Source organism: Equus caballus, chromosome 18 (genome assembly GCF_041296265.1).
Source record: "Equus caballus isolate H_3958 breed thoroughbred chromosome 18, TB-T2T, whole genome shotgun sequence".
Taxonomy (NCBI): Eukaryota; Metazoa; Chordata; class Mammalia; order Perissodactyla; family Equidae; genus Equus; species Equus caballus.
The window spans coordinates 949,275-962,401 of NC_091701.1; the positions used below are offsets into that span (position 1 = coordinate 949,275).

The 13,127-nt window shown below is 55.8% G+C and overlaps 1 protein-coding gene and 1 long non-coding RNA gene across 3 annotated transcripts in view; one reads left to right on the top strand and one right to left on the bottom strand.

Annotated features, from left to right (window-relative positions):
• LOC111768856 (uncharacterized) overlaps positions 1–13,127 on the bottom strand; it is a 229,988-nt gene that overhangs the window by 68,630 nt on the left and 148,231 nt on the right. The window lies entirely within an intron of this gene.
• Positions 6,851–13,127, top strand: part of ARHGEF4 (Rho guanine nucleotide exchange factor 4) — a 245,374-nt gene continuing 239,097 nt past the window's right edge. Inside the window, exon 1 of the mRNA XM_070242227.1 lies at positions 6,851–6,984. Within this exon, the coding sequence (XP_070098328.1) occupies positions 6,946–6,984 (39 nt within the window). The 5' untranslated portion in view covers positions 6,851–6,945. The remainder of the gene's footprint in view (positions 6,985–13,127) is intronic.

The following is a 13,127-nucleotide window of genomic DNA, read 5'->3' on the forward strand; positions in this document are numbered from 1 at the left end:
CCTGAGGAATCCCACACAAGTTCTGTCTCAGAATTCTGAAGCCACTGGCTCCTTGTCACACACAGACCTTGGCTCAAAGGCAAGCTCCCAGAAACACCTTCCAACCATCCTCCTCCTGCACCCGTTCTCACTCCATCCACCTCAGTTCTAATCCTCCCTCCCTGCTAAGTCAGCTGTGTCCTTGCACTGAGAAAAGTGATGCCCAGCGGCACACACTGCCCCTGCTCCAGGACTTCAGGGGCGTGGGGCTGGGGCGGCCGAGGGTGGTTTTAGACCAGGACAGGAGAATTCATCCCAGCATGTGAAGGGTGAAGTGCAGCGGCCGGGGGGGGGGGGGGGGGGGTGCGGACGACGGGACAGGAAAATGCAGGGGGATCCTGACCCCACATCTGAGGCTCCCACATGCCCAGGTTCCAGCAGACCCTGTCTCCCCACCCCTGCCTTTCCCAGGGCTATGCCCAGTGAGCAGCACCCTGAGGAGGCATGTCACTCCCTTCGCATCTGAGCTCAGCCCCCAGAAACCTGTCCTTGGCCCTGTCCAGCCCTCTGGGCCCTCTTCCACGGTCCAGACCCCCAGTGATTTCCCTGGGGGTGCAGAAGGCTGTGAGCAGGACCTGAAGCTCACAGGAGGTCCTGGGGTTCTCGGAGACATGTCTGCTCTGCCCCGAGCTTGACAGTTCTAACAGCAAAGACAGAAAGAGACGGTTCCCATTGTTCCCAAATAAAGACTGTCTTTCTTCCCTTTTTCTTCCTTTTCATTTCTTTTTCTTTTCTCTCCCTTTGTAATAAACTGTCTGCAGCATGGGCTAGAGACTCTGTGGGTTCTTTTCCTTGTCCTGCACAGAGCATGCTTCATGAGTCATGACCCCAGTGTCAGGACTGGCGTTTCCAGGCTTTGGGGGGAGAGCCGGGAGAGGGCTGCTTGTTAATGCACTGAACTGGTCGTGTTATTGCCAAATCTACTTCTCTGGGCTCAAATGCCCCAACTGTTCCCGCATCGGAGCCAGCCCTGTCCTGGCGGCTCGTCTGGGGAGTTCAGTGAACATCTCTGCCAAAGGGGGCCAGAGCCATGGTCTGAACCCAGGGTCATTTCCCCAGAGCTCGAGCGGCAGCCCTGTGGGGGTGTGCCCGGTCCTGCTGCAGGGCTCAGGCCCAGCTTTTCCTGGGGCACCAGTGACGCGTCTGTGTGGGATGTGAGAGTTGACGGCCCTTCCTGAAATGCTCTCCTCCCTGAAGGCCCCCCCAGCGGCAATCCCACCCCTGGAGAGATGTGCTGGGGACCAGGCCTACCCCTTCTCTTTGAAGTGCTGCTTCCTCCCCGGAAGGGACATACATGAAGTCCCTCAGCAGAAAGGAGCTGGAGGCACCAGTGACACTGCAGAGAGAGGGGCACCTGCCACAGGAGGAGGCGAGGCCCCAGGTGGGCTTCCAGGCTGCCTTCCCGCCAGGGGTGCCTGGGAGGCTCCGTTCAGACCCGAACAGGAGGGATGGAGCCGTCGGTTGCTAGACTCCAGGAAACGCCGACTGTGCGGCCTGGCTTGGGAAGGGTGTGCACGTCCTGCTGTGTGTGCACGCTGCGTGTGTCTGCGTCTCACTTTGTGTCTGTGTGGGAGTGAGTCCCTCCTCCAGGAACCCGGCCCAGGCTCTCCCCAAGCCTGCCCCTGCTCCCCAGGCCGCGAGCGGATGGCTGCCACAGGGCCTGCTCCCTGGCCCGTTGGGGGCGCCACGGGGCGGGCGCTGGGACCCCCGTTGGGCTGAGGGGCTTGCAGGGCTAGTGGGCTGTGAAAGGCTGATGTGAGAAGCCTCCAGTGTTTCTCTGACATGGCCCTTACTCCTCTTGAGCCCCTTTGCCCAGGGGGCCCCTGCTCGGCCTAAACAGGGCTTCTGGAGAACTCTGAGTGCTGAGGCCTCCTCAGGAGGCAGAATTAGCGCCTCATTAAAGACAAGATTGCTGTTTCTAGGAGCCAACAATGCCCTCCCAGTGCTTCCTGACTGGTAGCATTCACAGCCCTGTAGCCTCTGGACAAGGCTTTTGACACCCACTCGCTCCCCCAGGCAGCAGGCACAGGGACCTGCTCAGGGGGGCACAGGGCTCAGCCTGTCCAAGACTCAGTCCTACTTTGTCCCCAGGGAGCCCCGTCCTTCAAGAGGCAGCCGGGCTCCAGTGGACCACGGCAGAGGGGCCCTTCCTAGGGGTTGGGCAAGGTCTCCTCTAAGAGGTGGGGCTTAGTGGAGCCTGGACACTGGGAAGGGGCTGCCTCGACACAGGGGAGCCAGGGTGTGGGGCAGGGACATCCCACAGACAGAGAACAGCATGGCCAGAGGTGAGGCATGGCGACAGGAGCGAGCACTGTGAGAAGGGGAGAGGACAGGGCCACGTGTGCACATTGCCAGGGTCAGCCAAGATGAGACCCCAAGGGCCTGAGGCTGAGGCTGCGTCGTCCCCTCTCTCTCTTCCCTGTGCTGAGGCCTGGACTCAGGAGAGTGCCCACAGGACACCTTCAGCTCAGGCCTCCCACGCTGCAGCCAGAGGATCCCTGCGTGGCCCTCCTCTGTCTCCCCAGACTGTGCGCTCCCAGAAGGCAGGCACCCTGCTCCCCTGCCCTCTGAATCCCAGGGCTGGACCCAAAGTAGCACCCAAACTTCACGTGTTCGAAACGGAACTCTTGCCCCCATGGCTGCCCGAACAGCACCTTCCCCAGAGCCCCTTTCATCCGGGCCTCAAAGGTCTGCTTCCTTCTACACCCAATGCAGTGGCTTCCCACTGCCCTTAGGATATCCACACCCCTCCCTCTGGCCTCCAGGGCCCTTTTGCTCTGTCCCCACACCTGGGCTTCCACCTCAGCTCTGCCCACTTTCCTCTCTGCTCTCCGAGGTGCAGCTGCTTGGTTTCTTCCTGTCTCCCCACCAAGCCCACTGCGGCCTCAGCGCCTTTATCCCCTCTTCACGGACCCTCTTTCCCCGGACTTCATGTGACTGGCTCTTCTCAGCCTCCAGGGCTCAGAGAGGACTTCCCAGGCCACCCAAATCATTTTTCCATCCCTCATCTCCGCACTTTTTACCTCAATGGCACTTAATCCAATCTGATTTTCTGTTTGTTGATTTGTTTCCAGGAGTCCCCTCAGGGCAGGCAAACCAGATCATGCATGCATGCAGGCATTAGGTGCTCAGTAAATATTACTTGAACAAATCCATTTTATTGGGCTGATCTGAAATGACTATAAACTGTAGATGGGACGTGAGAGGAGATTCAACCTTCCCCTCGAGGGGCTTGCAGCCTGCTTAGGGCACTCAGTGGCCACACACAGGTGCCACATGGGAGCCTGGGCAGGGCCTGCGGCTCCCATCCTCTCTTCCTAAAGGAGGGCACTCATGTCTATGCCTTTGGCTGCGTGCTAGCCAGCTCATGCCCCTCACAGCCACCTCAGAAGAGGTGGGTCATTCCCCCTCAAGTGCTGGTAAAAATACCTAGTCCCCTCATTGACCTCAGGGTGAAGGGGTTGCATAATCATGACACTGAATGTCGAGCTATGACAACGATAGCCCTGAGAGCTGGTCCTAGCATCATCCCACCGCACAGATGAGAACACTGAGGCACAAGGGCTGGGCAACTTGCTCGAGCACACACAGGTTGCAGAGCCAGGCTCTTGGGCTCTGGGGCTTTCCACCTTCACCCCAGCCTGGAGCTTCCATGGTCCTTTCACAGAGCAGCCCAGTCTTGCCCACATGTGAATGTGATGGGGGCAGGATGGCACAGTGAGGTGGATCCTGGCTCCAGTGAGTGAGGGCAGGCTACCAGTACGGGAAGCACAGGACACCCCTGAGCCCAGGCTGTCTGCCGAGCCCACGCCCTTCCTGCCACTCTGGGCCTCCTGGCATCTGGTGCAATGTTTTCCCTCTGACCACTTGATTCCTACCCCCAGACTCCCATGTGTTGAACCTGTGTAATTGCAGTATGTGACAGGATCAGAGAATTTAAATATCGTGAGCTTGGCAATTAGAAACCGTATTGTAAAAGAGCCCATGAGGGTAAAAAAAAAAAAAAAAAGGAAACCATGTTATGCAAATTCTTCTGCAAATCTAACAGGTTTGTCTTTTTTTTAATATAGCATTTTCAGAGCAGTTTTAGGTTCACAACACACTTGAGAGGAAGGCACAGAGATTCCCATGCGCTGCCTCTCCCATGCACGTGGGTCCTCCGCTGTCATCAACATCCCTCACGAGGGAGGCACATTTACTGGAAGTGATGGACCTACATTGATGCCTTATTGTCATGCGAAGTCCACGTTGTACACTAATTGGGGTTCACTCTTGGTGTTGTACAGTCTGTGGGTTTGGACTATGGTGACACATACCCACCATTACAGTATCATACAGAGGATTTCACTGCCCTAGAAATCCTCTGTGCTTTGCCTAGCCGTCCCTTCCTTGCTGCTAACCCCTGGCAACCACTGACCTTTTTTCTTTTATCTTTTAATAACAAAAGAGAGAGCATACCTTTAACTCCACAATGCAGTCAAGTTCTCCTAAAATCATGTTCTCCAGAAGAAAAACTCAGACATAAGACTAGATTTGACTTATTTCCTCCTGAGCATTCGGTGTTGTCATTTCCCCCAGGACTGCTGAGAGAGTGAATGGCACAAACCATGGCAAGGACCTGGTCCAGGGCTGGGACACGGTAGGTGCTTGGCAAATGGAACCGTCCTGATGGTTATTCTCTGACTTGGGATCTGTCCCAGGCCTCACTTCCCGGACCAGGGATTCTCCAAATGTGGTCCCAGGACCAGCAGCAGCAGTGTCACTTGGGAACTTGTTAAAATGCAGACTCAGGCCCCACCCTGGACCTACTCTCCAGAAGCTCTGGGTGGGCCAGGCAGCCTGTGCTCTAACATGCCCACCAGGTGGCTCTGACACCTGCTCAAGTCTGAGAACCCGTGATCCATGGCCTCTTCCACCAAACAGCAAAAGAAGTCCATGTAGATGTGTAATCTGTGGCCAGGGGTGTGTATTTTCACTGGACCTCCCGGCCCTTTGCCACTTTAAGGCCTCAGAGAAGAGAGAATTAACATTTGCTGAGCACCTGTGAAGTCTAATTTCTCCTTCAATCTCCACAGCAGCTGCATCAGGCAGGCCTTCCTCTCTCACGTTAAGGACTCGGGTTTAGAGGGGAGGACAATTTGTGCACAGCACAGCCGGGCATCCCAATGCCAAATCCATGCCTTCCTCCCACCACCACAGGCCTCGGGGACATGCTTCTAGCAAGGTGCATGGACCCTGGGTGATGGAGAGTGGAGCTGGGGACACAGGAGTTTCAGATGATCTCATGGCTGCCTCCTCTGCTCCCAGACCCCACAGACTCTAGGCATTTACCTGCTAGGCTTTCTGTCCTGGCTGGGTTGCTCCAAGGGCCTGCGGAGAGGCAGACATAGGTTGAGTGTGGGGGGAAAATACTCCACCAGGCAACACTGGACATGTGCTGCTGACCAGGAACAGCATTCAGGGGGGCCATAAATTGGACGAGGGGGTGCAGGCATGGGCAGGGGTGTGTGTAAGTCCAGTCTGGGCAGATGCTAAGCCCCCATGAGACTCCTGATCCCAGAAATGGTGGGCTTGGAGCAGGACTGCAGTGTGACACCCACAGGCCCTTGGCACTTTTTCTTCATGGGCCCCTTCTGGCATAAAGAAATAGACCTATTTAGGGGCCTGCCCAGTGGCATAATGGTTAAGTTCACATGCTCCGCTTTGGTGGTCCCAGTTCACAGGTTTGGATTGCGGAGCAAGGACCTAGCACAGCTGTCAAGCCATGCTGTGGCAGCATGCCACATAAAATAGAGGAAGACTGGTACAGATGTTAGCTCAGGGAGAATCTCCCTCAAGCGAAAAGATGAAGATTGGCAACAGATGTTAACTCAGGGCCAATCCTCCTCACACACACACACACACACATATGTATATTATATATATATGTGTATATATATATATATATATACACACACATATTTAAAATTACTTTTTAGAATTGCGTTCATATAAAGATGAATATAATCCAGGTTGGATGATGATGATGATGATTCTCAGGTTTTTCTTCTGATTTCAACAGAAATTAAAATTAAAACATTTTTGTTGGTCTATAAAAATATTGTGCCCTAGAGGCCAGTGGGAGTGTGTCTCCTGGGCAGGCCGCATCTCCTTAAACCCCACAAAGAAAACAGCCAAGACTTCCCTTTGCCCCTTAGCAGAAAACAGGTCTCTTGCACCTGAGAGAATTCTCCACTTAGATCCTGTCTGCAGGAGCGTGCCTGGAAAGGCAGGGAGGAAGGAGAGCGAGCTCTACACCAGGAATTAGGTCCTAGGGATTCTTGTCCACACCTGCTTCTCACCAGATGTGTGAGCGCAGACGCGCTGCTGAGCCTCTTGGACTGTTTCCTCAACTGGCAAATGAGCATACTGAGCAAATGCTCTAAAAGTTCTGGAAGTTTGAAAAGCAAAGCTCCCAGACAGAAAGAGAGGCTACCCTTCCCCTGAAGCGGCCAGAGACAGAGTCAGGACGAGGGTATGGGGAGATCAAGGGGATCCACCTGTAGGGTGGATGTGCGCCTGTGTGCAAGGCGCGAGTTCACTTGTTCTTTCTCAGAAAACACTCCGGGTTCCCAGTCCGCCCGGGAGCTCCGCTGGGCCCCGGGAAAGCCGCAGGAAGGAGGGGGCTCGTGGGCCGCTGGTTCGTGCCAGGGGACGGCTCCAGTGTCCGTCTGTGCGTCCCCGGGTCCGCGGGTGACCAAAGCCCGGGACAGGAGGGGCGGGCCTGGGCGGTCCCCGGACCCGCACGTGCCCCAGCGGCCGAGCTCGGGGAGGCGGGCCGGGCGGGGCGCGCGGTGGCGTCCGGAGCCGGGCTCGGCGGCGCGCTCTCGGTCCTGCGGGGTTCCCGGCGCCGCGGCCCCCGACACCATGCTCGGCGTTGTGCACTTCCTCCGGAGCCTCTTCAAGGTGAGAGACGGCGTCCTCGGACCCGCGGGTGGGCTCGGCGGCTTCTGGCCGCGCGCGGGGAGCAGGAGAGCCGGCGCCGCCGCTGCGCCCCTCCGACCGCCGGGCAGCGGTGGGTGGGGCACTCCGGGCGCTCCCTGGCGCCCCCAACTTTCTGACGTGCCAACCGGGAAACGGAGTGTGGCCGCCCCGACCGCGGGGAAGGAGAGGCGCCGCGTCGGAAGGGAGCTGGACAGTCGCCCGGGCCAGCGTTGGCGAAGGCGAGCGCTCCTGCTGGCCTCCCGGGCACCGGCTCGCCCTGGACGCCCGGCACTCGGCAGCCTCGGGCCCTCCGCGCAGGCCCGCCGGTTGGGAAGGACAGCTTGTGCCTGGCCCAGGAGATGCCCAGGAAGTGGGTGATCCTGTTATAACGCGGACGGAGGGTACCTGAGGGTACCGAGGGAGGGTACGCTATGGGGTTGGGGCACCATTTTGGGGAAGGGGTGTCTACGCGGAGGGAGGGAAACAGGAGCCTGGGGGAAGGTTAGGCTTCTGCGTGAGGCGTCCCCCTCCCCAAACCCCAATTCCAGGACTGCTCACAGCGGCCATAGGGACCCACTCGTCTGGGGTGCCTCCACCTACCCTGCCCCCAAAGGGGACCCCAAGTGAGCAGTAGGCTCCGGGACACTGTCAAGAGGGGTGGCCAGCTGCAGATTGCCAAACTCCACCTTCCCCGGTGAGCAATGTGGGCGGGTAGGCGGGAGTGGGAGGCGGCTGGCGATGACTCTGACTGAGGCACCATCTGCATAACAAAGGAGGCCGGGAAGTGCTGCCAGAGGACTGGCCAGGGAGGAGGGGGACAGCTGGGAGGGGACTGGCCCCGGTGAAGAAGCTGCTGTGCTGGCTGTGAGGCCACCTTCTCCCAGAGGTGGAGACTGAAGGTGGGGGCAGAGTTCTCCGGCTCTGAGAGCTCTGGGGAAAGGCAAGCAGCCAGGTGACCCAGGACCGGCCCTGCGGAGCCTTCCCTCAGCCTGGTCCTGGGCAGGTCTGGAAGAGCAGCCTGTGAATCAGCTCATATGCCTGGGGTAATTCCAGTGCAGACGTGAGGGGAGAGGGATGGAGCCTTTCAGGAACCTACGCTAGCACTAGCCAGTGCAGGAGACGGCTTTGAAGAACAGGGGAGCCTGGCTGGTGTCAGACCTGTGACTCTGAGCACACAGACCCCCGCCCCCCCACCATTGAATTCTGATTCTGTCACTGACACGTTGTACAATCTTGGCACAATCACCTAAGCACTTTGGTCTTTGCTTTCTCATCTGAAAAACGTGGTTGATAATTTCACACCTTTCAGGGTGGTTGCGAGGATCTCTTTACAAACCATGTGAGTCTTTATACAGTGGTGAGCCTGGAACCTTGGTCCTTCCCATCCACAGCAGTGGTGGCAGCAGGTCACTGGGGTGAGGGGAAGTTGGCGGGGCAGAATCCAAGATGCCTAACTGGCCACAGGATCTCATGGAGCAGGCAGGTATGGCTGGGGAAGAGGTTGCTGGACGTCCCAGGGCAGCTGCCTTGCCCGCCCATTGACAGGGAGCCTTCTTGGAATGGGGGCTTTGGGGAAAATGTTGTCATGGGACACCCTGTCCTCACATTCTTAGCCTGTTCTGAGAGGCCTTTCCACCCCTCCTTGTCCTCAGCCCCCGGTGCCTACCCTCACGTGCCCAGAGGTCCTGAGATGCCTCAGGCCTCTGTCTGTGCACAGTCAGATGTGCCTCTCAGAGGATCTCCCTTTCCACTGTCCTTGAGAGCCACCCTTGGGAAGGGCCCTGAATGCCACGCAGTCCACTTCTGGCTGTGCAGGTGTATCTGACAAAGCCAGCTGTACATGCAGTTCACGAATGTTCTTCCTCAGACCCTAGTCACAAGGAGCACCCTATGACGCCACAGGTGGGGAGGTGAAGGGAGCCACCTGTTCAAGTCACCTCCCGATCCTTCCCGGGCCTGGTCTTGTACTGACCCCTTGCTGAGGGGTGCCTAACTTGGTTGCTTAGTTGATCGACAATGCTCCTTCATCCTGGGAAACTCGGATCACGGGAGCCCACAGTCGGACTCCACCAGGGCCCAGGAGCAAGAACAGTCCCTGAAACCTCGGGCCCCAGCGAGACTACTGTTGGGATTTGCTGCAGACTCTGCGCAGCACCCAACTGTGCTGTGGGCCCTCGGGGCACTGTGGGACCCAGGGGCCACGACGGCCGTGTGACAGAGCCCCTCGCAGTGCAGGTAGGTCAGCGAGCCTGCACTCACATGGGTCCCACACAAAGCCCACTGCCTTTGGGGCCACCCAGCGGAAGAGTCAGAGTAGCACACCAAGGAGGACATATGTTGCTTCAAAGATCGAGGCCCACCCAGCTTTGGGTGTCTTTCTTGGGGGTAGGGGGCCATTGTCCAGGAACATGTCTTTCACTTTCAAGGGGCTATCCCAAAATGTTCCAGGCACCTGGACACCTCTGCCGCCTGCCGAGAGCCTTCGCTGAAGTGGAGGGTCCCAGTGTGTTCAGAGAAGTTATGTCCCGCACTCTGGTACACGTACGTGTACCTTGCTCCGTGCTGCTTTCTGAGTCCTATCAGTATGATGCTTTAGACTAGCGGGAGGTCCTTTGGGGTAGAAAGGTCAGGGTGTCTGCTAACTAAACTGTGGCCAGAATTAGTGAGCTGGTGAAGTCCTGAGGTGGGGTGGTGAAGTTATGCCGCTGTCACTGTTGTGGGGAAAGCAACCTGCTTCTGCTGATTCCTGAATGTTGAGACAGGAAGCACATGCACACACATACACACTTACACATACAGGCACACACACACACACACATACACACAGTTTTCACCAAATCAGTGGTCAAGGACCATAACAGATTTGTTCCATTTAAGGAGATCACATGTGGGACAGCACAGGAGAATCCACACAACTGAACCTTAAACAGCCCGCTGGCATTCTTCAGGCCCCCGTCTTCTGCACAAGCCACACTGGGAAGGTGAATAGGGATGCAGCAGGGATCTCCACTCCTAGATTGGTGATTTCTTAGTCACCAGAGATGAAGTATTGCCCATGATTCCCTACTTTGGAGGGGAGAGTGTGTCCCAGAGGCTTCCAGTTAGCCTTTCCTACCACAGAAGTCTCCATGTCATGGGTGAAGGAAGCAGGGTGGAGTTTCTACCAGGAACTGGGCGTGTCTCTGCCAACTGAGCACTCAGGAGCCGGGGAAATCACCACAGAACAGATTCAGGATCCCAATGGGCTACCACACGTGGATGTGTGGCAAGGCTCCATTTATGACCTGACGTGAATCCCACCTCCAACAGGCCCTCACTCCTGGTGTTGGGCTGTAGTGACATCCTGAGCCGCCAGGAATTAATGTTAGCTCAGAGCCAGTGTTCAGCACTTTTTGAAAGGTCTAGGTATTTGTCTGTACAGGAACCTTCAGAAGATTCACAGTATGTGTTTAGGATGCTGTTGCAGGAAACCAGCCTCCCTTTCATTGAAAGAGCTTTGGGTCTAGTGACTCAAGTCTGGGACTTAGGCAAGGGGCAGTGGAGTTTAAGCAATGAATATTTATTGAACACCTACTATCTGCCAGACACTGTTCTAGGCACTCATGGAGGTTTCTGTCTACCAGCCCTAGTTAAATTTTTTTTAAACCTTTTTATCAACATTACACGAGTCCAATAGGACCCCATTGGTGTCGCCCATCCATTTGTGTCCTGGCAGCCCCCATGATCGATAATACCAAAGAGCCCCGGCATCAGAACATTCTGATACCACTTTGGCTTCTGGCACTTAAATGCTGCTTCTCATCCCTTGTCATGCCAGCTCCTGCCATTCCCATCTGTAGAATTCCCACCAAAGGTACCATCTCTCATCAGCATCTCCAGCTAATTGAGAACAGCATTTATGGCAATTTTCCAAGATGTTGACGTGCTCCTTGCCAAAGTATTTCTCAGTGCCCTGGGAGTAGGGCATGTCTTTTTGGCTCTCCAGAGGATACGGTTAGGGGATAGTGAGCAGGTTGCTCTTGATAAATCCATTCTAACACTCTCTTTCTTCAGATATTTGGATTCCTTCAAGGAATTTCTGGCTTTTCAGTTTCATTTCATGAGGGGCCAATATCAAGCTGAGGTTTTAGTCAGCCGGCAGATCACCTGCTGGAGCGCTGCTGGATCCTGGCTGTTGGAGCTAGCACACATTCTCCAGAATCTGTGGGTGCACCCATGTCGACAGAGTCATCCTGATCCAGAATAACGTTCTTCCCCCTGGTGAGATACTCGCAGAGTCCATTCCCACCCATTTCCACAGGTTTTTGCCAGCACATGTTGGCAAAATAATACTTTTGTGAAACATGAGCCTTTTCCTCCTAGTTTGACTTTGTAATTATTCCCATGGCCATGCTGAGATCTGACTCTGCTTTTTATTCTGGTGGGAGAGAAGGGGGCAGGGGCAGACATGAGGAGAACTGGCCTCACTTTACAGGACAAGGCTCTTGGAGTAGCCAGAGCAAGGAGCACCGGCTCAGGGAGCTTATGAATGCTCTCACGGATCCCCATCCCTGAAGTCGGGGGTCCTGCTCTCTAGTAGGACCGATACTCTAACTTTCACTCAGGGAGCAGGGAAGCTGTCCATTCAGTTGGCTTTATAATTCACAAATCCACAGATTGATGGGACCAGGCTGCTTTTGGTTCAGGGATGTCTCCAGCCTGTGGCTGCAGGAGAGAAGAGGCACCTCGTGCATAGTCATAGAGAGTCCCTGGGGGTTCAGGGAGCTGAGTTTGTTATTCTCTCACTCTGTAAGCTGGCCAGCGCAGTTGGAAGCAACAAGCTCACCTCATAGTACTTGAATTCATCGTGCCTTTCACTCAGGTTTTGTAGTAAGAGTCACTTTTCGCCAAAAGCCCCAGTAGACATTTGGCCACAGCAGATTTAATTAGGGGTTCACCATGCATGCAATGAGATGCCAGGCTTCCATAACCTAATCCCCAATATATTTTGACTTCCCTTCTCCTCAACCAGGTGGAATAAACAATCCCAAGCCCCCATCCCTCTTTCCAGAAGGGTCTGTTATCGGTAATCACCCTGCTACCAATTTCTTTACTAGTGAAGGTTTTTGGTTGCACAAGACAAAAATGGACTCCAGTTAAGTGAAAAAAAAAAGTATCTGTCTTGGCAGAGTGTGGGGTAGCTCATAGGACCCAGCCTGGGCAGGGATCAAGAGAGAGGAGCACAGCAGGTCCTGCTGGACAGGCCAACTGCTTAGGATGCCCCGGGCTGCTTCTGGACTCTCGCCCTGCCACTCCTCACCAGGACCGCTCTCTGGCAACCCCTGTAGACATCTAGGTCTGTCCACAGAGCCATGGTCTTAGCTGGAGCTTAGCCGAGCTGCCCTTTGGAGGGTGGGAAGAGAGGATGTCTGCCCCCTTTCGATTTCCAAGACAGGTGGGGCCCAGTTTCTCAGTTTTCTTGGGATCCTCTCCTCCCCCGAGTCAGGACTGCCATTCAGATACTGGGCAGGAGAGCAGCATATACTCCCCATGACACACGATTAAGAAGCCCCAGCAGGACTCACCTGGCCTCTCAGCTTTGGAGCTCAGGGACTGTGAGCCCCGGGGCCCTGGTAGCATTTGCTCAGGGTCACGTACGTGTTCAAACTCTGCTGGGTAAGGTCACAGCAGACACCTGAGGCCGCAGAGACCCTGCCCTCTGAGAGGTCATAGAGAAGCTGTCCCCTTGAGTCCTAAAGAGAGGAGGACTCATCTCCTCTCTAAATGACAACAAGAGGAGAGGGCAGAGTGAGCAGGACAGAGCAGGCATAAAAATCAGCTGTCTGCCAAGAGGCCCTCAGTACCTCCCCAGGGCTGCAGTTGCCCTGACACCCTGGACTCCACCATCCTTGGCTTGTATTGCTGCTCAGAGGCCCTGTGCTTCCTCCCTGCCCTGGGGCCTTCTCTCCCACACTGCCCATCCCAAGCCTCAGCTGTGGCCAGAGGCCAGCGGCCCCAGGCCATCGTCCCAACCTGGGCTTTTTCTCCAGATCCTCACTCTGCTCCCTCTGCCAACTCGGGGAAGAACCATGATCTTGCCAGATGATCTCTATCCAGCTGTTCCACACACATTTCTTAAGCACTTC